This window comes from Oncorhynchus mykiss, chromosome 3 (genome assembly GCF_057628025.1).
Source record: "Oncorhynchus mykiss isolate SJ-2025 chromosome 3, ASM5762802v1, whole genome shotgun sequence".
NCBI lineage: Eukaryota > Metazoa > Chordata > Actinopteri > Salmoniformes > Salmonidae > Oncorhynchus > Oncorhynchus mykiss.
The window spans coordinates 9,735,001-9,760,347 of record NC_143024.1 but is presented as its reverse complement, the minus strand read 5'-3'; the positions used below and the strand labels follow the sequence as shown (position 1 = coordinate 9,760,347).

Below are 25,347 nucleotides of genomic sequence, written 5' to 3'. Positions count from 1 at the left end.
GGGTGATGATGTAACAGTCAGCTGCTATAGTCAGGTCAGACAGTCAGCTTATCTCTCTATAGTCTCTGGGGTGATACTGTAACAGTCAGCTGCTATAGTCAGGGCAGACAGCCAGCTTATCTCTCTATAGTCTCTGGGGTGATACTGTAACAGTCAGCTGCTATAGTCAGGGCAGACAGCCAGTTTATCTCTCTATAGTCTCTGGGGTGATGATGTAACAGTCAGCTGCTATAGTCAGGGCAGACAGCCAGCTTATCTCTCTATAGTCTCTGGGGTGATACTGTAACAGTCAGCTGCTATAGTCAGGGCAGACAGCCAGTTTATCTCTCTATAGTCTCTGGGGTGATGATGTAACAGTCAGCTGCTATAGTCAGGGCAGACAGCCAGCTTATCTCTCTATAGTCTCTGGGGTGATACTGTAACAGTCAGCTGCTATAGTCAGGTCAGACAGTCAGCTTATCTCTCTATAGTCTCTGGGGTGATACTGTAACAGTCAGCTGCTATAGTCAGGGCAGACAGCCAGTTTATCTCTCTATAGTCTCTGGGGTGATGATGTAACAGTCAGCTGCTATAGTCAGGGCAGACAGCCAGTTTATCTCTCTATAGTCTCTGGGGTGATACTGTAACAGTCAGCTGCTATAGTCAGGTCAGACAGTCAGCTTATCTCTCTATAGTCTCTGGGGTGATACTGTAACAGTCAGCTGCTATAGTCAGGGCAGACAGCCAGTTTATCTCTCTATAGTCTCTGGGGTGATGATGTAACAGTCAGCTGCTATAGTCAGGGCAGACAGCCAGTTTATCTCTCTATAGTCTCTGGGGTGATGATGTAACAGTCAGCTGCTATAGTCAGGGCAGACAGCCAGCTTATCTATCTATAGTCTCTGGGGTGATACTGTAACAGTCAGCTGCTATAGTCAGGGCAGACAGCCAGCTTATCTCTCTATAGTCTCTGGGGTGATGATGTAACAGTCAGCTGCTATAGTCAGGGCAGACAGCCAGCTTATCTCTCTATAGTCTCTGGGGTGATACTGTAACAGTCAGCTGCTATAGTCAGGGCAGACAGCCAGCTTATCTATCTTATTTAACATAGTTGAACAGGGCAAATTAAAAGCTCAGGACAAGGCAATACAAGACAACCCGTCTAACAATCTGTCTTACGGTCTTAGTTGTCATTCTGTCATTGAAAACTTTTCCAAAGAGGGGCCAAGGGACTTCTAGGGGCCAAGGGACTTCTGCTAAATGTCAAATTCAAAGAATGGGGAAAAAAGGAGAGGAACCTTCAGATAGAATTTGGAGATTTCAAACAGTCTTTGACCGCAGGCGGCAAGATTCTTGTGTTCTCTGGTGATCCCATGATGCTTCAGCGTCTTCGCCACAACCTCTTCTAGCATCTGGAACAGAAACAACAGAAAACACTCTGCATGCTGTTCTGACTTGCCTAGTTAAATAAAGGTTAAATAAATAAAACGTGTGTGTGTGTCAATGGGAATCACTGACATTTATCTACTTCAGGGATGGGCAACTTTGATGGGGGTGAGGGCTACCAAAATAGGAATTTATCATGGGGGGCCGCAGTGGCTCGCGGGTCTGTACCCACATCCATACCCCCACCTTGAAGCAAAACGTTTTAGCAACCCCCCCCCCCGGGCCTAGAAAAGGCTAAAGGGGGGGGGGGGGGGTCGCCAGTTGCCCATTCCTGCTCAAAATAAACCTGTGTTTCTCTAAATAAACCTGTGTTTCTCTAAATAAACCTGTATTTGTCTAAATAAACCTGTATTTTTCTCCACAGGGCCACGTTGTTCTTGTTGTGGTTGATAAGCTTGGGTTTGCGTAGTATTCAGAAGAGCTCAACGTCTTGTTCCTTGAAACTGAAACTTATCTCAAGGATATTTTGAAAATGTATTTATTTTTTGTACTTTTCCCCCCATTTTCTCTCCAATTGGTAGTTACAGTGTTGTCTCATCGCTGCAACTCCCCTACGGACTCGGGAGAGGCAAAGGCCGAGAGCCGTGCGTCCTCCGAAACACGACCCAACCAAGCCGCACTGCTTCTAAACACAATGCCCACTTAACCCGGAAGCCAGACGCACCAATGTGTCAGAGGAAACACCGTACAATTGGCGACCGGATGCCAGCTTGAAGGCGCCCGGCCCGCCCCCAAGGAGTCGCTAGAGTGAGATGGGACAAGGATATCGCGGTCGGCCAAAACCTCCCCTAACCCGGACGACGCTGGGCCAATTGTGCGACCGCCTCATGAGTCTCCCGGGTGAAGGCCGGCTGTGGCACTGCGATGCAGTGCCTTAGACCGCTGCACCACACAGGAGGCCCCTCACAGATCTTAACATTGTGGATAATGGTAGGACAGAAGGGAATGTACCGCTGCACCACACAGGAGGCCCCTCACAGATCTTAACATTGTGGATAATGGTAGGACAGAAGGGAATGTACCGCTGCACCACACAGGAGGCCCCTCACAGATCTTAACATTGTGGATAGTGGTAGGACAGAAAGGAATGTACCGCTGTTGTTAGAGATCTGCAACAGCGTCATCATGTCCTAGTTAACTAGTGGAGGGCTACAATATGGCAATATAGTACAGCATAACCTAATGGAAGACTATGTCTCTAGATGTTGTGTGTCTGTCTATAGAGATAAATACTCTATGTGAATATCTACATATTGTACAACACAGAAATATTTCCCCAACAGATACAATAACCTCTTACCCGGGCATGTTTCTGGGAGCGAGACTCCTTGCTGGCCTTGTCCTCTGCCTGTCCCTGTCTGTGTCCCTGGGCCTGGGGGGCTCTGTGGCTGTTTTGGGGGTCAGGGTGGTGCTTCTCTGGCCCCCGGGGGCCCATTCTTAGGGCTGAGACAGAGGAGGAGGAGGACTGAGACCTGGTTTTCTGCGGTCTCAAGCCTCTCACAGCTGGGTGGGTATCAGTTCCACTGCTGCCACTGCACACAGAGCCCAGGGAATCACTGCTCTCTGACTTGGCCAGCCTGAACAACACAGACACACAGACAGTTAGACACACACAGACAGTTAAACACACACAGTGCCCAGGGAATCACTGCTCTCCGTCTTGGCCAGCCTGAACAACACAGACACACAGACAGTTAGACACACACAGACAGTTAGACACACACAGTGCCCAGGGAATCACTGCTCTCCGTCTTGGCCAGCCTGAACAACACAGACACACAGACAGTTAGACACACACAGACAGTTAAACACACACAGTGCCCAGGGAATCACTGCTCTCCGACTTGGCCAGCCTGAACAACACAGACACACAGACAGTTAGACACACACAGACAGTTAAACACACACAGTGCCCAGGGAATCACTGCTCTCCGTCTTGGCCAGCCTGAACAACACAGACACACAGACAGTTAGACACACACAGACAGTTAAACACACACAGTGCCCAGGGAATCACTGCTCTCCGTCTTGGCCAGCCTGAACAACACAGACACACAGACAGTTAAACACACACAGAGCCCTGGGACTCACTGCTCTCCGACTTGGCCAGCCTGAACAACACAGACACACAGACAGTTAAACACACACAGACAGTTAAACACACACAGACACGCGCACACACACAGAATACTTTTTTGACAAAGTGGTGTCACTATCTCTGCCAGAAATCTGTTGAATCTACTCTACTAATGACCTCAGCGGTCACCATAATCAATTAAGGTTCAATTCCATTGCAACAGACAACATAGTTCATCTCTATGCAATGATATAGTAGCCAGGAGGGCTCCTGAAGACAATCATCTGGAAAGTAATGTAGAGAGGCATCGACCTGTTGCATGCTGACGTCATATTACATCATTAAGCCTACTAGGTTACATCGCTTGATATTCACTGTGTTTTATTAGTTCTAAAACTATCATGTATATCTACTGGTCACATCACCTGAGGAATAAAACCATCATTTATATCTACTGGTCACATCACCTGAGGAATAAAACCATAATTTATATCTACTGGTCACATCACCTGAGGAATAAAACCATAATTTATATCTACTGGTCACATCACCTGAGGAATAAAACCATCATTTATATCTACTGGTCACATCACCTGAGGAATAAAACCATCATTTATATCTACTGGTCACATCACCTGAGTAATAAAACCATCATTTATATCACCTGAGGAATAAAACCATCATTTATATCTACTGGTCACATCACCTGAGGAATAAAACCATCATTTATATCTGCTGGTCACATCACCTGAGGAATAAAACCATCATTTATATCACCTGAGGAATAAAACCATCATTTATATCTACTGGTCACATCACCTGAGTAATAAAACTATCATTTATATCTCCTGAGGAATAAAACAATAATTTATATCTACTGGTCACATCACCTGAGGAATAAAACCATCATGTATATCTACTGGTCACATCACCTGAGGAATAAAACCATCATTTATATCTACTGGTCACATCACCTGAGTAATAAAACTATCATTTATATCACCTGAGGAATAAAACCATCATATATATCTACTGGTCACATCACCTGAGTAATAAAACTATCATTTATATCACCTGAGGAATAAAACCATCATTTATATCTACTGGTCACATCACCTGAGTAATAAAACCATCATTTATATCACCTGAGGAATAAAACCATCATTTATATCTACTGGTCACATCACCTGAGTAATAAAACCATCATTTATATCTACTGGTCACATCACCTGAGGAATAAAACCATCATTTATATCTACTGGTCACATCACCTGAGGAATAAAACCATCATTTATATCTGCTGGTCACATCACCTGAGGAATAAAACCATCATTTATATCACCTGATGAATAAAACCATCATTTATATCTACTGGTCACATCACCTGAGTAATAAAACTGTCATTTATATCTCCTGAGGAATAAAACAATCATTTATATCTACTGGTCACATCACCTGAGGAATAAAACCATCATTTATATCTACTGGTCACATCACCTGAGGAATAAAACCATCATTTATATCTACTGGTCACATCACCATTTATATCTCCTGAGGAATAAAACCCTCCTCTGCAGATTTATATCTCATATGAAACGACATATAAAGGGTATCAATGTGTGAATAATTAACATTCAGTTCCACTTTGAAAGACAATATGCTGACCGCAGACTATGCGGCTTCCGCAACCTAAATAGCACCCTATTTCCTATTTAGCGCAGTACTTCTACCCTGTAGGCCCTGGTCAAAAGTAGTGCACTATATAGGGAATAGGGTGCCATTTGGGATTACTCCTGTAAGAGTCAGCAATGGAATTTGCTGCAGAGAGTCACGATAAACTATTAACAGTCCGTAAAGAACAGTAACTGCAGAGGGGAACTATCTCTCCCTACCTCCATCAGTCCGTGTGTGTGTGTGTGCGGGTGTGTGTGTGTGTGTGTGTGTGTGTGTGCGGGTGTGTGTGTGTGTGGGTGTGTGTGTGCGGGTGTGCGTGAGAGAGAGAGAGCGAGAAGTTTTCAAGGGGGAAAACTTCAAACACATCTGAATACCTCAGAACCCGGAAACAGCATTTTCTTTTCTACAACTATCAGATGTGTCACCAACACTGCTAGATGTTAACTACAGTTAGGTGAACCCCATTTCAGCTTGATGTTAACTACTGTTAGGTTGAAACCCATTTCAGCTTGATGTTAACTAGTGTTAGGTTGAAACCCATTTCAGCTTGATGTTAACTACTGTTAGGTTGAAACCCATTTCAGCTTGATGTTAACTACTGTTAGGTTGAAACCCATTTCAGCTTGATGTTAACTACTGTTAGGTTGAAACCCATTTCAGCTTGATGTTAACTACTGTTAGGTTGAAACCCATTTCAGCTTGATGTTAACTACTGTTAGGTTGAAACCCATTTCAGCTTGATGTTAACTACTGTTAGGTTGAAACCCATTTCAGCTTGATGTTAACTACTGTTAGGTTGAAACCCATTTCAGCTTGATGTTAACTACTGTTAGGTTGAAACCCATTTCAGCTTGATGTTAACTACTGTTAGGTTGAAACCCATTTCAGCTTGATGTTAACTACTGTTAGGTTGAAACCCATTTCAGCTTGATGTTAACTAGTGTTAGGTTGAAACCCATTTCAGCTTGATGTTAACTACTGTTAGGTTGAAAACCATTTCAGCTTGATGTTAACTACTGTTAGGTGAAACCCATTTCAGCTTGATGTTAACTACTGTTAGGTTGAAACCCATTTCAGCTTGATGTTAACTACTGTTAGGTTGAAACCCATTTCAGCTTGATGTTAACTACTGTTAGGTTGAAACCCATTTCAGCTTGATGTTAACTACTGTTAGGTTGAAACCCATTTCAGCTTGATGTTAACTACTGTTAGATTGAAACCCATTTCAGCTTGATGTTAACTACTGTTAGGTTGAAACCCATTTCAGCTTGATGTTAACTACTGTTAGGTTGAAACCCATTTCAGCTTGATGTTAACTACTGTTAGGTCGAAACCCATTTCAGCTTGATGTTAACTACTGTTAGGTGAAACCCATTTCAGCTTGATGTTAACGACTGTTAGGTTGAAACCCATTTCAGCTTGATGTTAACGACTGTTAGGTTGAAACCCATTTCAGCTTGATGTTAACTACTGTTAGGTTGAAACCCATTTCAGCTTGATGTTAACTACTGTTAGGTTGAAACCCATTTCAGCTTGATGTTAACTACTGTTAGGTTGAAACCCATTTCAGCTTGATGTTAACTACTGTTAGGTTGAAACCCATTTCAGCTTGATGTTAACTACTGTTAGGTTGAAACCCATATGAGAAATAATCCTGATGTCCTCAGATCTGACAGCGCCTCTCTAGGGACTAATCTATAGATGAACATGACTGAATGACTGGTGTTAATCCAGGGGGCATGGAAACAACAACCAAGATAAAACATTGATGAGCCTAGAAAGAAGAAGAGAAATCCTGTTGTTTCTGGTCAAAGATAACAGAGAAACCCTGTTGTTTCTGATTAAAGAGAACAGAGAAATCCTGTTGTTTCTGGTCAAAGAGAACAGATAAATCCTGTTGTTTCTGGTCAAAGATAACAGAGAAATCCTGTTGTTTCTGATCAAAGAGAACAGAGAAACCCTGTTGTTTCTGATCAAAGGGAACAGAGAAATCCTGCTGTTTCTGATCAAAGGGAACAGAGAAATCCTGTTGTTTCTGGTCAAAGAGAACAGATAAATCCTGTTGTTTCTGGTCAAAGAGAACAGAGAAATCCTGCTGTTTCTGATCAAAGAGAACAGAGAAATCCTGTTGTTTCTGATTTAAGAGAACAGAGAAATCCTGCTGTTTCTGATCAAAGGGAACAGAGAAATCCTGTTGTTTCTGATTTAAGAGAACAGAGAAATCCTGCTGTTTCTGATCAAAGAGAACAGAGAAATCCTGTTGTTTCTGATTAAAGAGAACAGAGAAATCCTGTTGTTTCTGATTAAAGAGAACAGAGAAATCCTGCTGTTTCTGATCAAAGGGAACAGAGACATTTCCATTAGGGAACGTCTACTTTGTGAAGTGCGTGTGTGCAATAACTAAATTCTCCTTTGCACTCCTTCTAAACAATGTCATTTTTAAAAACGTTGTCAAAGGGTAAAGTCAACTAAACTTAGTCCATCCACTCTGTTCATAACAGATTCTAGTTTTGGGAGCAGAAAACTGTATCGAGATTAAATGTTTCATTGATGAAAAAAATTAAACAGAACGTCGGCTAAAATCCATCTCTCTCCATCTTTCCCCTCCGCCGGCCACTGGGCTTCCTCTCATCACCATATTTGGTTGTGAGTGGAAAAGCCAAGCGAATGCTTCTCCTTTATTCATCCTGTGAAATATCTGTGTGTAAAATCTGGCATTTGATGAACAAATATACTGAGACTTGCAAACATCCCAAGATTAAATGTAACGAGTAGAGATAGTGGGTGGCCAAATACAACCTAGCAGTAGAAGACTATCACATTGTAATCTATTCCCCTACGAAGTTTATTGTTACAAGGTTTCAAACCTAGTTCCACTTTAGGTAACCTAAGGCTGGAAACGCTGTTTCAATAACACAGATGGGAGCTTAAATCAGTCTTGCAGAGTAAAAAACAACAACACCTTCTGTTGAATATAGTCTTTGACCTCTAGCACCTGCTCTAAACCACAGGATGTATGTACGTAACCTTTGACCTCTAGCACCTGCTCTAAACCACAGGATGTATGTACGTAACCTTTGACCTCTAGCACCTGCTCTAAACCACAGGATGTATGTACGTAACCTTTGACCTCTAGCACCTGCTCTAAACCACAGGATGTATGTACGTAACCTTTGACCTCTAGCACCTGCTCTGAACCACAGGATGTATGTATGTAACCTTTGACCTCTAGCACCTGCTCTAAACCACAGGATGTATGTACGTAACCTTTGACCTCTAGCACCTGCTCTAAACCACAGGATGTATGTACGTAACCTTTGACCTCTAGCACCTGCTCTAAACCACAGGATGTATGTACGCAAAATTTGACCTCTAGCACTTGCTCTAAACCAAAGGATGTATGTACGTAACCTTTGACCTCCAGCACCTGCTCTAAACCACAGGATGTATGTATGTAACCTTTGACCTTTAGCACCTGCTCTAAACCACAGGATGTACGTACGTAACCTTTGACATCTAGCACTTGCTCTAAACCACAGGATGTATGTACGTAACCTTTGACCTCTAGCACCTGCTCTAAACCACAGGATGTACGTACGTAACCTTTGACCTCTAGCACCTGCTCTAAACCACAGGATGTATGTACGTAACCTTTGACCTCTAGCACCTGCTCTAAACCACAAGCTGTACGTACGTAACCTTTGACCTCTAGCACCTGCTCTAAACCACAGGATGTACGTACGTAACCTTTGACCTCTAGCACCTGCTCTAAACCACAGGATGTACGTACGTAACCTTTGACCTCTAGCACCTGCTCTAAACCACAGGATGTATGTACGGACCCTTCACCTATATAGAACATGATGCCTCTAATATGCCATTTAACAGACTTTTATCCAAAGCGACTTACCGTGCAAACATTTGTTTTATGTATAGGTGGCTCCGGGAATTAAACCCCCTATCCTGGCGTTGCAAGAGCCATGCTCTACCAACTGAGCTCCAGAGGACCATACAAACCTCACTAACCTCTTATGGGGGTGGGTGGCGTCTGTATCCCAGGATCGTCTCTTGATCCTGGGCAGGTCAGAGTTGAGGAGGGCCTCTCCGTCCGGGACACTTCCTGGTTCAGACAGCACGGCCGGCGAGGGGGCGGGGCTTAAGGCGAAGGGGACGGGACAAGGTTCCTTGGAGCAGGTGGTCTGGGTCTCGTAGCGAATCAGACGAGACTGCAGCCGGACGAAGCCCTGGTCCCGGTCCAAGGCCTTGTGTCCCTGCTCGTCCAGACAGAACCTGGGTAGGGTCAAGAAATTAGTGATTCAAAACATAGACCAGTCTGGCGAAATATATAGCCAATAGGGTAGTAGTTAATCATAGATAAAAACTGAGATCAGGACTAAATTAGAACGAGATGGGTCTCTCTCATGAGTCGGCAGAACTTGTCCAGAGAGAAGAAGAGCTGACTGTGAGCCAGGACACAGAGACAGAGGGGTCAGACAGTGAGCCAGGACACAGATACAGAGGGGGTCAGACAGTGAGCCAGGACACAGATACAGAGGGGGTCAGACAGTTAGCCAGGACACAGAGACAGAGGGGTCAGACAGTGAGCCAGGACACAGAGACAGAGGGGTTAGACAGTGAGCCAGGACACAGAGAGAGAGGGGTTAGACAGTGAGCCAGGACACAGAGACAGAGGGGTCATACAGTGAGCCAGGACACAGATACAGAGGGGGTCAGACAGTGAGCCAGGACACAGATACAGAGGGGGTCAGACAGTGAGCCAGGACACAGAGACAGAGGGGTCAGACAGTGAGCCAGGACACAGAGACAGAGGGGGTCAGACAGTGAGCCAGGACACAGAGACAGAGGGGTTAGACAGTGAGCCAGGACACAGAGACAGAGGGGTCAGACAGTGAGCCAGGACACAGAGACAGAGGGGGTTAGTCTGGACCGGGGAGAAGAGAGAGCTTAGTGATTCAACACAGAGACAGGTCTGGACCAGGGAGAAGAGAGAGAGCTTAGTGATTCAACACAGAGACAGGTCTGGACCAGGGAGAAGAGAGAGATTAGTGATTCAACACAGAGACAGGTCTGGACCAGGGAGAAGAGAGACCTTAGTGATTCAACACAGAGACAGGTCTGGACCAGGGAGAAGAGAGAGAGATTAGTGATTCAACACAGAGACAGGTCTGGACCAGGGAGAAGAGAGAGAGCTTAGTGATTCAACACAGAGACAGGTCTGGACCAGGGAGAAGAGAGAGAGATTAGTGATTCAACACAGAGACAGGTCTGGAACAGGGAGAAGAGAGAGCTTAGTGATTCAACACAGAGACAGGACTGGACCAGGGAGAAGAGAGAGAGCTTAGTGATTCAACACAGAGACAGGACTGGACCAGGGAGAAGAGAGAGAGCTTAGTGATTCAACACAGAGACAGATCTGGACCAGGGAGAAGAGAGAGAGCTTAGTGATTCAACACAGAGACAGGTCTGGACCAGGTAGAAGAGAGAGATTAGTGATTCAACACAGAGACAGGTCTGGACCAGGGAGAAGAGAGAGATTAGTGATTCAACACAGAGACAGGACTGGACCAGGGAGAAGAGAGAGATTAGTGATTCAACACAGAGACAGGTCTGGACCAGGGAGAAGAGAGAGAGCTTAGTGATTCAACACAGAGACAGGTCTGGACCAGGTAGAAGAGAGAGATTAGTGATTCAACACAGAGACAGGTCTGGACCAGGGAGAAGAGAGAGATTAGTGATTCAACACAGAGACAGGTCTGGACCAGGGAGAAGAGAGAGCTTAGTGATTCAACACAGAGACAGGTCTGGACCAGGGAGAAGAGAGACCTTAGTGATTCAACACAGAGACAGGTCTGGACCAGGGAGAAGAGAGAGAGATTAGTGATTCAACACAGAGACAGGTCTGGACCAGGGAGAAGAGAGAGATTAGTGATTCAACACAGAGACAGGTCTGGACCAGGGAGAAGAGAGAGCTTAGTGATTCAACACAGAGACAGGACTGGACCAGGGAGAAGAGAGAGATTAGTGATTCAACACAGAGACAGGTCTGGACCAGGGAGAAGAGAGACCTTAGTGATTCAACACAGAGACAGGTCTGGACCAGGGAGAAGAGAGAGATTAGTGATTCAACACAGAGACAGGTCTGGACCAGGGAGAAGAGAGAGCTTAGTGATTCAACACAGAGACAGGTCTGGACCAGGGAGAAGAGAGACCTTAGTGATTCAACACAGAGACAGGACTGGACCAGGGAGAAGAGAGAGATTAGTGATTCAACACAGAGACAGGTCTGGACCAGGGAGAAGAGAGACCTTAGTGATTCAACACAGAGACAGGTCTGGACCAGGGAGAAGAGAGACCTTAGTGATTCAACACAGAGACAGGTCTGGACCAGGGAGAAGAGAGACCTTAGTGATTCAACACAGAGACAGGTCTGGACCAGGGAGAAGAGAGAGAGCTTAGTGATTCAACACAGAGACAGGTCTGGACCAGGGAGAAGAGAGAGATTAGTGATTCAACACAGAGACAGGTCTGGACCAGGGAGAAGAGAGAGATTAGTGATTCAACACAGAGACAGATCTGGACCAGGGAGAAGAGAGAGAGATTAGTGATTCAACACAGAGACAGGTCTGGACCAGGGAGAAGAGAGAGAGCTTAGTGATTCAACACAGAGACAGGTCTGGACCATGGCCAGTCAATAAGCCAGTACTTGGTAGTAGATCAAGTATAAAAGAGCAGGGGGGAGGGGTTCCAGAAGGAACATCAACATTCATAAGACTGAAAGATCTGGACTAAATTAGCATAAAGAGAGAGAGAGAGAAACTAGGCCTCGACTTGTTAAAGTCTCTTAGGTGTCATTTACACGAGTAAAATAAGTCTAGTGAGATCAATCTCTCTTCAAATATTTGATTTGTAACTTTTCTGTTAACTCCAGCCGTGGATGTGGTATGTCCAAAGACACATTCCTGCTTCATGTGTTGGTGCAGCTATTAGCGTACCGTAAATACCATAGTATACGGACTAATAAAATAAGGATCGCAATTCAAACTACACAGGATTTTCTCATCTAAAACATATTGCACATAGTGTTGCACACTTGATTAATGCAATGATGCACAAATGTGTGGATATTTTAAAAAGCCTTTCATTTTCAAATGTGTGCAACAGAGCAAAAAACGCTGTGCTCGTATTACGGTAATTAAGGTAATTCTTGCAGGGACGTGTGGACTCAGATGGGGCATCAACCTCTTAAAGAGAGAGCTGACTCTAGATCAGTCTCTTTACACTGTACCACTCAGATGGGGTATCAACCTTTAGGAGGTAGTTTGGTAGAGATCTCTTAAAGAGAGAGCTGACTCTAGATCAGTCTCTTTACACTACACAAGTATATGTCCTGGAACTAGTTTGTGTCGTCAGGCCCTCAGTACTCTACCCTAAGAGGTGGATAGGTTCATGTGGTCAGGCCCTCAGTACTCTACCCTAAGAGGTGGATAGGTTCCTGTCGTCAGTCCCTCAGTACTCTACCCTAAGAGGTGGATAGGTTCATGTGGTCAGGCCCTCAGTACTCTACCCTAAGAGGTGGATAGGTTCCTGTTGTCAGGCCCTCAGTACTCTACCCTAAGAGGTGGATAGGCTCATGTCGTCAGGCCCTCAGTACTCTACCCTAAGAGGTGGATAGGTTCCTGTCGTCAGGCCCTCAGTACTCTACCCTAAGAGGTGGATAGGTTCATGTCGTCAGGCCCTCAGTACTCTACCCTAAGATGTGGATAGGTTCCTGTCGTCAGGCCCTCAGTACTCTACCCTAAGAGGTGGATAGGTTCATGTCGTCAGGCCCTCAGTACTCTACCCTAAGAGGTGGATAGGTTCCTGTCGTCAGGCCCTCAGTACTCTACCCTAAGAGGTGGATAGGTTCATGTCGTCAGGCCCTCAGTACTCTACCCTAAGATGTGGATAGGTTCCTGTCGTCAGGCCCTCAGTACTCTACCCTAAGAGGTGGATAGGTTCATGTCGTCAGGCCCTCAGTACTCTACCCTAAGAGGTGGATAGGTTCATGTGTCGATTAGGGCGGCGGTTAGAGCGTTGGACCAGTAACCGGAAGGTTGCTGGATGGAAATCACCGAGCTGACAAGGTACAAATCTGTCGCTCTGCCCCTGAACAAGGCAGTTAACCCACTGTTCCCTGGTAGGCCGTCATTGTAAATAAGAATTTGTTCTTAACTGACTTGCCTAGTTAAATAAACGTTAAATTAAAAAATAAAGATTCACCTATGGTAGTGGTAGTGTCCTGTATGTATAGTCCATGGTAGTGTCCTGTATGTATGAAGACACCTACTCTAGTCCATGGTAGTGTCCTGTATATATAGTCCATGGTAGTGTCCTGTATGTATGAAGACACCTACTCTAGTCCATGGTAGTGTCCTGTATGTATAGTCCATGGTAGTGTCCTGTATGTATAGTCAATGGTAGGGTCCTGTATGTATAGTCCATGGTAGTGTCCTGTATGTATAGTCCATGGTAGTGTCCTGTGTGTATAAAGACACCTACTCTAGTCCATGGTAGTGTCCTGTATGTATAGTCCATGGTAGTGTCCTGTATGTATAGTCCATGGTAGTGTCCTGTATGTATAGTCCATGGTAGTGTCCTGTATGTATAGTCCATGGTAGTGTCCTGTATGAATAAAGACACCTACTCTAGTCCATGGCAGTGTCCTGTATGTATAGTCCATGGTAGTGTCCTGTATGAATAAAGACACCTACTCTAGTCCATGGTAGTGGGAGCTGGCTGCTTGGCTGAAGGGGATCTGGGTCACTTTCCTGGGGGTCAAGTCTGGAGACATCTGGAATGTATTTCCCCTGGAAACACACAGAGACACATTATTGTACAGGAGCTGTGAACATTTTATTTTCAAATCCAAAACCGCAGTGAAGAACACACACTACTGCAGTGAAGAACACACAGTACTGCAGTGAATAACACACAGTACTGCAGAGAAGAACACACAGTACCGCAGCGAAGAACACACAGTACTGCAGAGAAGAACACACAGTACTGCAGAGAAGAACACACAGTACTGCAGCGAAGAACACACAGTACTGCAGAGAAGAACACAGTACCGCAGCGAAGAACACACAGTACTGCAGAGAAGAACACACCGTACCGCAGAGAAGAACACACAGTACTGCAGAGAAGAACACAGTACCGCAGCGAAGAACACACCGTACTGCAGAGAAGAACACACCGTACTGCAGAGAAGAACACACAGTACTGCAGAGAAGAACACACAGTACTGCAGAGAAGAACACACAGTACTGCAGAGAAGAACACACCGTACTGCAGAGAAGAACACACAGTACTGCAGAGAAGAACACACACTACTGCAGCGATCTGAAGTGAAAGTAAACTCTCCTGTCCTCTTGCACCCAAACTGATGAAGTGTGTAAAACAACTTCCTAATGAACTGACAGCTCGAATGTCTAGAACGCTTCTTAATTGAGTTTATTTTAATTAACATAAATTACTAATTACTAATATTCTTCTCTGCCTTCTGTAAGAGCACTGTCCGATAAAGGCTCTTTATAAATCAGAGGAATTCAATTAGGCGAAAACCTTTTGATTCGAATGCATATCAGAGGTAGACAGCCACATGAAATCATCGTCGCTACATGGTGTCTGAAAACATCCGAACTGAATGGTTGTCTGCTGAATGGAGTGGTTTCTCCTCGGGGGAAGAGAAAGTTACAAACAGATGATTGAACATGTTGACGCCACTTTCTTTGGGGGGGGGGGGGGGGGGGGGGGGGGGGCATTCCAGATTCAGACGGTGACAAAACTGATTTGTCCAGAGTCACACTGAAGCACCAGAACACATTTCTACATCCATATTAGAAGCCTGAAATGTAATTTCATAGACTTAGTCAGACAGAGTCAGACAGATTGGGGGGGGAGGCAGACAGATTGGGGGGGGGGGGTCAGACAGACTGGGGGGGGGGGTGTCAGACAGACCGGGGGGGGGGGTGCCAGACAGACTGGGGGGGGGGGGGGGGGGGGTGTCAGACAGACTGGGGGGGGGTGTCAGACAGACTGGGGGGGGGGGGTGTCAGACAGACTGGGGGGGGGTCAGACAGACTGGGGGGGGGGTGCCAGACAGACTGGGGGGGGGGGGGGGGGTGTCAGACAGACTTGGGGGGGGGGGGGGGGTCAGACAGACTGGGGGGGGGGGGTCAGACAGACTTGGGGGGGGGGGGGGGGGTGTCAGACAGACTGGGGGGGGGGGGGTGTCAGACAGACTGGGGGGGGGGGGGGTGTCAGACAGACTGGGGGGGGGGGGGGGGTGTCAGACAGACTGGGGGGGGGGGGGGTCAGACAGACTGGGGGGGGGGTCAGACAGACTGGGGGGGGGTCAGACAGACTGGGGGGGGGGGGGGGGGGGGTGTCAGACAGACTGGGGGGGGGGGGTGTCAGACAGACTGAGGGGGGGGGGGGGGGTGTCAGACAGACTGGGGGGGGGTGTGTCAGACAGACTGGGGGGGGGGGGGGGGGTGTCAGACAGACTGGGGGGGGGGGGGTGTCAGACAGACTGGTTTCCACCAACCTGACTTGTTGTGGATAAACATCAGTACGTGATGATGTAGTGCACATAAAATGTAATTTTTCTCTTAACTTTTCATGTACCGAATAAAAATCTAAAGTTCAATGTGTTTCCATCGTATTTTCAACTCTACTGATCAGTTTCTGTCACAAAAACTGTTTTAAACAGCAGACGTGCCTATTCTGGTCTTAGTATGTACGTACGCTCCAGCCAACAGCTGTGTGGGTAGACTAGTCGACATGATGAGATCATTATGGATAACAGCGAGAATATTTATATTTCTCAAATCAGCAGTCAAGCGTCAATCATCACGTCACCAGAACAAGACCATAGATATTTATTGGAAAGGAGCATCAAGCTCATCACCAAAGATGTGTATAACTAACTGAAGATAGACCAGAGCCTGTCGTTTCCAATGGGAGCAAATTAATCATAGTGGGCAGAACAAGCAAGGAGGTGGGCAGAGCCAAGGATGAGCTAGATGAGAGCCCATTGGTGTGTTCTAGCATGTATTTGCATATTTCCGTTAGGGAACACCTACTTTGTGAAGTAGGCGTACGCAAAAGTCAGTTCACAGTTCAACTCTGTTAGTACCCTAGTCTCCATACTAACAGAGTTACCCTAGTCTCCATACTAACAGAGTTACCCTAGTCTCCAGACTAACAGAGTTACCCTAGTCTCCAGACTAACAGAGTTACCCTAGTCTCCAGACTAACAGAGTTACCCTAGTCTCCAGACTAACAGAGTTACCCTAGTCTCCAGACTAACAGAGTTACCCTAGTCTCCAGACTAACAGAGTTACCCTAGTCTCCAGACTAACAGAGTTACCCTAGTCTCCAGACTAACAGAGTTACCCTAGTCTCCAGACTAACAGAGGTACCCTAGTCTCCAGACTAACAGAGTTACCCTAGTCTCCAGACTAACAGAGTTACCCTAGTCTCCAGACTAACAGAGGTACCCTAGTCTCCAGACTAACAGAGGTACCCTAGTCTCCAGACTAACAGAGTTACCCTAGTCTCCAGACTAACAGAGGTACTCTAGTCTCTGGACTAATAGAGTTACCCTAGTCTCCAGACTAACAGAGTTACCCTAGTCTCTGGACTAATAGAGGCTGCAGTTCTCCGGTGGGCAGGCCGTCTGGTGTGAAGTGTCTAAGCAGCTCTTTGGCATCCAGCAAGGCTGAGGTGGTTCTCTGGCCCTGGACGTCTTTAGGCCCCAGCAGACAGTCAGATGAGCTGCCAGACAGCAGATCAAACCTGTGAAGGGAGGAGACCAAAGATGAGATGGTTAAATTAGTCACGTGTGAGGAACCAAAGATACCGTCAGTCTCTCTATTCCCATAAGCCACCTTGCTTGCTTATTGTTGACGGAAGAGAGATGTATGTACCGATGTGAAGAGCATTATTCAAGTTTACCTCAGCTTCTGACGAGTCCTCTGGAGGTTCTCATAGTTGTGCAGAACACTTCTCTCTGGCCAATCAGCATGTTGGGAGTGTTTAATGAACTCTACATTGGAATGGGGAAAGAGTCATTTTTGTTTTATCAGTCAAGGTTTCTAGAAGGAGTCCGTTTTAGAGATGGCAAATACAGTGTGTTCAGACCCCTTGACTATTTCCATATTTTGTTACGTTACAGCCTTATTCTAAAATATATTTTTATTTTTAATCAATACCCAATAATGACAAAGCGAAAACAAGTAAAGATTTTTTTTGTGCCAAATGTATAAAAATAAAAAACAGAAATAACCGATTTACCTAACTATTCAGACCCTTTGCTATGAGACTTCGAAATTGAGTTCAGGTGTATCCTGTTTCCATTGATCATCCTTGAGACGTTTCTACAACTTGATTGGAGTCCACCTGTGGTAAATTCAATTGATTGGACATGATTTAGTAAGGCACACAGCTGTCTATATAAAGGTCCTACAGTTGACAGTGCATGTCAGAGCAAAAACCAAGCCATGAGGTCAAAGGAATTGTCTGTAGAGCTCCGAAAGGTACCAAAACATTTCTGGAGCATTGAAGGCCCCCAAGAACACCATGTCCTCCATCATTCTTAAATGGAAGAAGTTCGGAACAACCAAGACTCTTCCTAGAGCTGGCCACCCAGCCAAAATGAGCAAGGGCCTTGGTCAGGGAGGTGACCAAGAACCCAATGGCCACTCTGACAGAGCTCCAGAGTTTCTCTGTGGAGATGGGAGAATCTTTCATAAGGACAACCATCTCCGCAGCACTCCCCCAATCAAGCGTTTATAATAGTGTGGCCAAAAGGCACCTAAAGGACTCTCAAACAATGAGAAACAAGATTCACTGGTCTGATAAAAACGAGATTGAACTCTTTGGCCTGAATGCAAAATCTCACGTCTGGAGGAAACCTGTCACCATCCCTATGGTGAAGCATGGTGGTGGCAGCATCATGCTGTGGGGATGTTTTTCAGAGACAGGGACTGGGAGACTAGTTAGGATCGAGGGAAAGATGAAGAGAGCAAAGTACTGAGAGATTCTTGATGAAAATCTGCTCCAGAGCGCTCAGGACCTCAGACTGGGGCGAAGGTTCACCTTCCAACAGGACAATGACCCTAAGCAAACAGCCAAGACAATGCAGGAGTGGCTTCGGGACAAGTCTCAGAGTTTCCTTGAATGGCCCAGCCAGAGCCCGGACTTGAACCTGATCTAACATCTCTGGGGAGACCTGAAAATAGCTGTGCAGTTACGCTCCCCATCCAACCTGACAGAGCTTGAGAGGATCTGCAGAGAAAAATGTGAGAAACTCCCAAATACAGGTGTGCCGAGCTTGTAGCGTCACACCCAAGAAGACTCAAGGCTGTAATCACTGCCAAAGATGCTTCAACAAAGTACTGAGTTAAGGGTCTGAATACTTACGTAAATGTGATATTTCCATTTTATTTTTGATAAATTAGCAAACATTTCTAAAAACCAGTGTTTACTTTGTCATTATGGGGTATTGTGTGTAGATTGATGAAGGGGGGGGGGGACTATTTAATCCATTTTAGAATAAGGTTGTAACGTAACAAAATGTGAAAAAAGTCAAGGGGTCTGAATACTTCCTGAATGCACTGTAAATATTACTGAGCTGTGTTACGGGGAGTAAGGAGGGACTGGAACAGCAGAATACCTGTAGTCTTCGTAGTGAGGTTCACCTCCTCTGCTCCACAGGGCTCAACTCGGGGCAGACTGGAGTCTTTAAGCAGGGTAGAGGCTTTAGGCAGGGTAGAGTCATGCATCTTGAGGTACTGTTCTCTGGCCAGGCTGAGCAAGATCTTCAGGTCATTGACTGGTATTGAAGCTGGCTTCTCTGCCTCTTCTCTACGTCCTATTCAATATGGAATAACGAGAGTAAGTAGTCAGTAAGTAGCCTTGTCCGAGCCAGGATGGGCCATAAGGGCTGGAGACTCAGGTTTCTGTAGCGTGAGGCTGCTTGATGATATTGGATGTTGAATACTGGAGGAACCACCTACCTGTCTGGCTACGATACAGAGTGACTTTAATACTGGAGGAACCACCTACCTGTCTGACTGCGATACAGACTGGCTTTAATACTGGAGGAACCACCTACCTGTCTGGCTGCGATACAGACTGACTTTAATACTGGAGGAACCACCTACCTGTCTGGCTGCTACACAGACTGACTTTAATACTGGAGGAACCACCTACCTGTCTGGCTACGATACAGACTGACTTCAATACTGGAGGACCACCTACCTGTCTGGCTACGATACAGACTGACTTTAATACTGGAGGAACCACCTACCTGTCTGGCTACGATACAGACTGACTTCAATACTGGAGGACCACCTACCTGTCTGGCTACGATACAGACTGACTTTAATACTGGAGGAACCACCTACCTGTCTGGCTACGATACAGACTGACTTCAATACTGGAGGAACCACCTACCTGTCTGGCTACGATACAGACTGACTTCAATACTGGAGGAACCACCTACCTGTCTGACTGCTACACAGACTGACTTCAATAATGGAGGAACCACCTACCTGTCTGACTGCTACACAGACTGACTTCAATACTGGAGGAACCACCTACCTGTCTGGCTACGATACAGACTGACTTCAATACTGGAGGAACCACCTACCTGTCTGACTGCTACACAGACTGACTTCAATACTGGAGGAACCACCTACCTGTCTGGCTACGGTACAGACTGACTTTAATACTGGAGGAACCACTTACCTGTCTGCCTACGATACAGACTGACTTTAATACTGGAGGAAACACCTACCTGTCTGGCTGCGATACAGACTGACTTTAATACTGGAGGAACCACCTACCTGTCTGGCTGCGATACAGACTGACTTTAATAATGGAGGAAACACCTACCTGTCTGGCTGCGATACAGACTGACTTTAATACTGGAGGAACCACCTACCTGTCTGGCTGCTACACAGACTGACTTCAATACTGGAGGAACCACCTACCTGTCTGGCAGCGATACAGACTGACTTTAATACTGGAGGAAACACCTACCTGTCTGGCAGCGATACAGACTGACTTCAATACTGGAGGAACCACCTACCTGTCTGGCTACGATACAGACTGACTTTAATACTGGAGGAACCACCTACCTGTCTGGCTGCTACACAGACTGACTTCAATACTGGAGGAACCACCTACCTGTCTGGCTGCGATAGAGACTGACTTTAATACTGGAGGAACCACCTACCTGTCTGGCTGCGATACAGACTGACTTTAATACTGGAGGAACCACCTACCTGTCTGGCTGCTACACAGACTGACTTTAATACTGGAGGAACCACCTACCTGTCTGGCTACGGTACAGACTGACTTCAATACTGGAGGAACCACCTACCTGTCTGGCTGCGATACAGACTGACTTTAATACTGGAGGAACCACCTACCTGTCTGGCTGCGATACAGACTGACTTTAATACTGGAGGAAACACCTACCTGTCTGGCTGCGATACAGACTGACTTTAATACTGGAGGAATCACCTACCTGTCTGGCTGCGATACAGACTGACTTTAATACTGGAGGAACCACCTACCTGTCTGGCTGCGATACAGACTGACTTTAATACTGGAGGAACCACCTACCTGTCTGGCTGCTACACAGACTGACTTCAATACTGGAGGAACCACCTACCTGTCTGGCTGCGATAGAGACTGACTTTAATACTGGAGGAACCACCTACCTGTCTGGCTGCGATACAGACTGACTTTAATACTGGAGGAACCACCTACCTGTCTGGCTGCTACACAGACTGACTTCAATACTGGAGGAACCACCTACCTGTCTGGCTACGATACAGACTGACTTCAATACTGGAGGAACCACCTACCTGTCTGGCTGCTACACAGACTGACTGTAATACTGGAGGAACCACCTACCTGTCTGGCTACGATACAGACTGACTTCAATACTGGAGGAACCACCTACCTGTCTGGCTGCTACACAGACTGACTTTAATACTGGAGGAACCACCTACCTGTCTGACTGCGATACAGACTGACTTCAATACTGGAGGAACCACCTACCTGTCTGGCTGCTACACAGAGTGACTTTAAAACTGGAGGAACCACCTACCTGTCTGACTGCGATACAGACTGACTTCAATACTGGAGGAACCACCTACCTGTCTGACTGCGATACAGACTGACTTCAATACTGGAGGAAACACCTACCTGTCTGGCTACGATACAGACGGACTTTAATACTGGAGGAACCACCTACCTGTCTGGCTACGATACAGACTGACTTTAATACTGGAGGAACCACCTACCTGTCTGGCTGCTACACAGACTGACTTTAATAATGGAGGAAACACCTACCTGTCTGGCTACGATACAGACTGACTTTAATACTGGAGGAACCACCTACCTGTCTGGCTGCGATACAGACTGACTTTAATACTGGAGAAACCACCTACCTGTCTGACTGCTACACAGACTGACTTCAATACTGGAGGAACCACCTACCTGTCTGGCTGCTACACAGACTGACTTTAATACTGGAGGAACCACCTACCTGTCTGGCTGCTACACAGACTGACTTGAATACTGGAGGAACCACCTACCTGTCTGGCTGCGATACAGACTGACTTTAATACTGGAGGAACCACCTACCTGTCTGGCTGCTACACAGACTGACTTTAATACTGGAGGAACCACCTACCTGTCTGGCTACGATACAGACTGACTTTAATACTGGAGGAACCACCTACCTGTCTGGCTACGATACAGACTGACTTCAATACTGGAGGAACCACCTACCTGTCTGGCTACGATACAGACTGACTTTAATACTGGAGGAACCACCTACCTGTCTGGCTACGATACAGACTGACTTTAATACTGGAGGAACCACCTACCTGTCTGGCTGCTACACAGACTGACTTTAATAATGGAGGAAACACCTACCTGTCTGGCTACGATACAGACTGACTTTAATACTGGAGGAACCACCTACCTGTCTGGCTGCGATACAGACTGACTTTAATACTGGAGAAACCACCTACCTGTCTGACTGCTACACAGACTGACTTCAATACTGGAGGAACCACCTACCTGTCTGGCTGCTACACAGACTGACTTTAATACTGGAGGAACCACCTACCTGTCTGGCTGCTACACAGACTGACTTTAATACTGGAGGAACCACCTACCTGTCTGGCTGCGATAGAGACTGACTTTAATACTGGAGGAACCACCTACCTGTCTGGCAGCTACACAGACTGACTTGCTTTATTAAACTATGCTAGATATGGGTTTTTTTTTGTCAAATAGAATGTTTTAAATAAAATAGCTGATTAAATAAACTGCAATAAAAAAATACATTAACTAGGCTCTATTTGGTGGCAATAAGGCTCACTGCAAATGGAAAGAGTGTGCCGAGTACAGACATTTTAATATACATTCTGCGTTAGACATGATTCCGCTTGAAAAATCTTTTTTTATTTTTTTTTATTTTTTATCATCTCAACGAGACTTACCTGGCTAAATAAATAAAGGATGAATAAAATATGATGTTGTACTTACTCAGGCACTCCTTTAGGACCAGAGTCTGCACCTCGGCCAACTTCCTCTCCCTCTGTAGCAGCTGGTCTCCATGGAGACAGGGCAGGGAGCGCAGCCAGTCTGTAGTGGTGGAACCTGGGAGAAGAGACCCAAGTGGACTCTGCTTTATCAATCAATTGGCTGAAACCTTCTCAATAACGTCAGAGAAAAGAGAAACCCGCACACTGCTCTCGCTAGTAATCACTTATTTTTATTAAAGGCCCACTGCAGTCAAAATTCAGTTTTTCCTGTGTTTTGTATGATATTGTACAACAGCTGATGAAAGTAACACTGTAAAAAAGTGTGACGTGTGAACTGTGATATTTCCTGATAGAAGCTGGTTGAAAATACAATCTACACAGGACCTTCTAAATCAACAGGTTTTGGGTAGAGTTTAATAAGGTTGAATGAAATAAGTGACATTAGTAAGAGCAGTGTTCAGGTTTCTCTTTTTTCCCCCCCTGAAGTAATCAGATTATTCACACCTGAAACAACATAACTCGGACGTGGGAGTTCTTTTTAGGATGTTCAATAACCTGGTAACGTGGCTTATGAGTTCAAATGAAGTTCATATGAATGGGACAACACACACGCTATCAAAGGAGACAGGGGAGTTTAATACAAGCACACTGCATTAAGGAGACAAGGGGAGTTTAATACAAGCACACTGCATTAAGGAGACAGGGGAGTTTAATACAAGCACACTGCATTAAGGAGACAGGGGAGTTTAATACAAGCACACTGCATTAAGGAGACAAGGGGAGTTTAATACAAGCACACTGCATTAAGGAGACAAGGGGAGTTTAATACAAGCACACTGCATTAAGGAGACAGGGGAGTTTAATACAAGCACACTGCATTAAGGAGACAGGGGAGTTTAATACAAGCACACTGCATTAAGGAGACAGGGGAGTTTAATACAAGCACACTGCATTAAGGAGACAGGGGAGTTTAATACAAGCACACTGCATTAAGGAGACAGGGGAGTTTAATACAAGCACACTGCATTAAGGAGACAGGGGAGTTTAATACAAGCACACTGCATTAAGGAGACAGGGGAGTTTAATACAAGCACACTGCATTAAGGAGACAAGGGGAGTTTAATACAAGCACACTGCATTAAGGAGACAGGGGAGTTTAATACAAGCACACTGCATTAAGGAGACAGGGGAGTTTAATACAAGCACACTGCATTAAGGAGACAGGGGAGTTTAATACAAGCACACTGCATTAAGGAGACAAGGGAGTTTAATACAAGCACACTGCATTAAGGAGACAAGGGAGTTTAATACAAGCACACTGCATTAAGGAGACAAGGGGAGTTTAATACAAGCACACTGCATTAAGGAGACAGGGGAGTTTAATACAAGCACACTGCATTAAGGGGACAGGGGAGTTTAGTACAAGCACACTGCATTAAGGAGACAGGGGAGTTTAATACAAGCACACTGCATTAAGGAGACAGGGGAGTTTAATACAAGCACACTGCATTAAGGAGACAGGGGAGTTTAATACAAGCACACTGCATTAAGGAGACAGGGGAGTTTAATACAAGCACACTGCATTAAGGAGACAGGGGAGTTTAATACAAGCACACTGCATTAAGGAGACAGGGGAGTTTAATACAAGCACACTGCATTAAGGAGACAGGGGAGTTTAATACAAGCACACTGCATTAAGGAGACAGGGGAGTTTAATACAAGCACACTGCATTAAGGAGACAGGGGAGTTTAATACAAGCACACTGCATTAAGGAGACAGGGGAGTTTAATACAAGCACACTGCATTAAGGAGACAGGGGAGTTTAATACAAGCACACTGCATTAAGGAGACAGGGGAGTTTAATACAAGCACACTGCATTAAGGAGACAAGGGAGTTTAATACAAGCACACTGCATTAAGGAGACAAGGGAGTTTAATACAAGCACACTGCATTAAGGAGACAAGGGAGTTTAATACAAGCACACTGCATTAAGGAGACAGGGGAGTTTAATACAAGCACACTGCATTAAGGAGACAAGGGGAGTTTAATACAAGCACACTGCATTAAGGAGACAAGGGGAGTTTAATACAAGCACACTGCATTAAGGAGACAAGGGAGTTTAATACAAGCACACTGCATTAAGGAGACAGGGGAGTTTAATACAAGCACACTGCATTAAGGAGACAAGGGGAGTTTAATACAAGCACACTGCATTAAGGAGACAGGGGAGTTTAATACAAGCACACTGCATTAAGGAGACAAGGGGAGTTTAATACAAGCACACTGCATTAAGGAGACAAGGGGAGTTTAATACAAGCACACTGCATTAATTGCTGTATTTTTTATTTAACCTTTATTTAACCAGGTAGGCCAGTTGAGAACAAGCTCTCATTTACAACTGCGACCTGGCCAAGAATAAAGCAAAGCAGTTCGACAAATACAACGACACAGAGTTAAACATGGAGTAAAACAAACATACAGTCAATAATACAGTATAAACAAGTCTATATACGATGTGAGCAAATGAGGTGAG

The 25,347-nt window shown here is 45.5% G+C and overlaps 1 protein-coding gene across 4 annotated transcripts in view; it reads right to left on the bottom strand.

Annotated features, from left to right (window-relative positions):
• LOC110520696 (mdm2-binding protein) overlaps positions 1–25,347 on the bottom strand; it is a 50,370-nt gene that overhangs the window by 3,736 nt on the left and 21,287 nt on the right. For 2 of the 4 annotated variants that reach the window (XM_090219983.1, XM_090219980.1), the window contains exons 13-20: positions 22,814–22,927; positions 18,915–19,112; positions 17,195–17,285; positions 16,868–17,035; positions 13,948–14,043; positions 9,203–9,466; positions 2,726–3,002; positions 1,278–1,391 (exon numbers count right to left, since the gene is read on the bottom strand). In XM_090219983.1, coding sequence (XP_090076109.1) covers positions 1,278–1,391; positions 2,726–3,002; positions 9,203–9,466; positions 13,948–14,043; positions 16,868–17,035; positions 17,195–17,285; positions 18,915–19,112; positions 22,814–22,927 — 1,322 coding nt within the window. Of the gene's footprint in view, positions 1–1,277; positions 1,392–2,725; positions 3,003–3,136; positions 3,279–3,356; positions 3,537–9,202; positions 9,467–13,947; positions 14,044–16,867; positions 17,036–17,194; positions 17,286–18,914; positions 19,113–22,813; positions 22,928–25,347 lie in introns of those variants that run through there. The other 2 variants (XM_090219999.1, XM_090219990.1) reach the window with 2 other exon arrangements.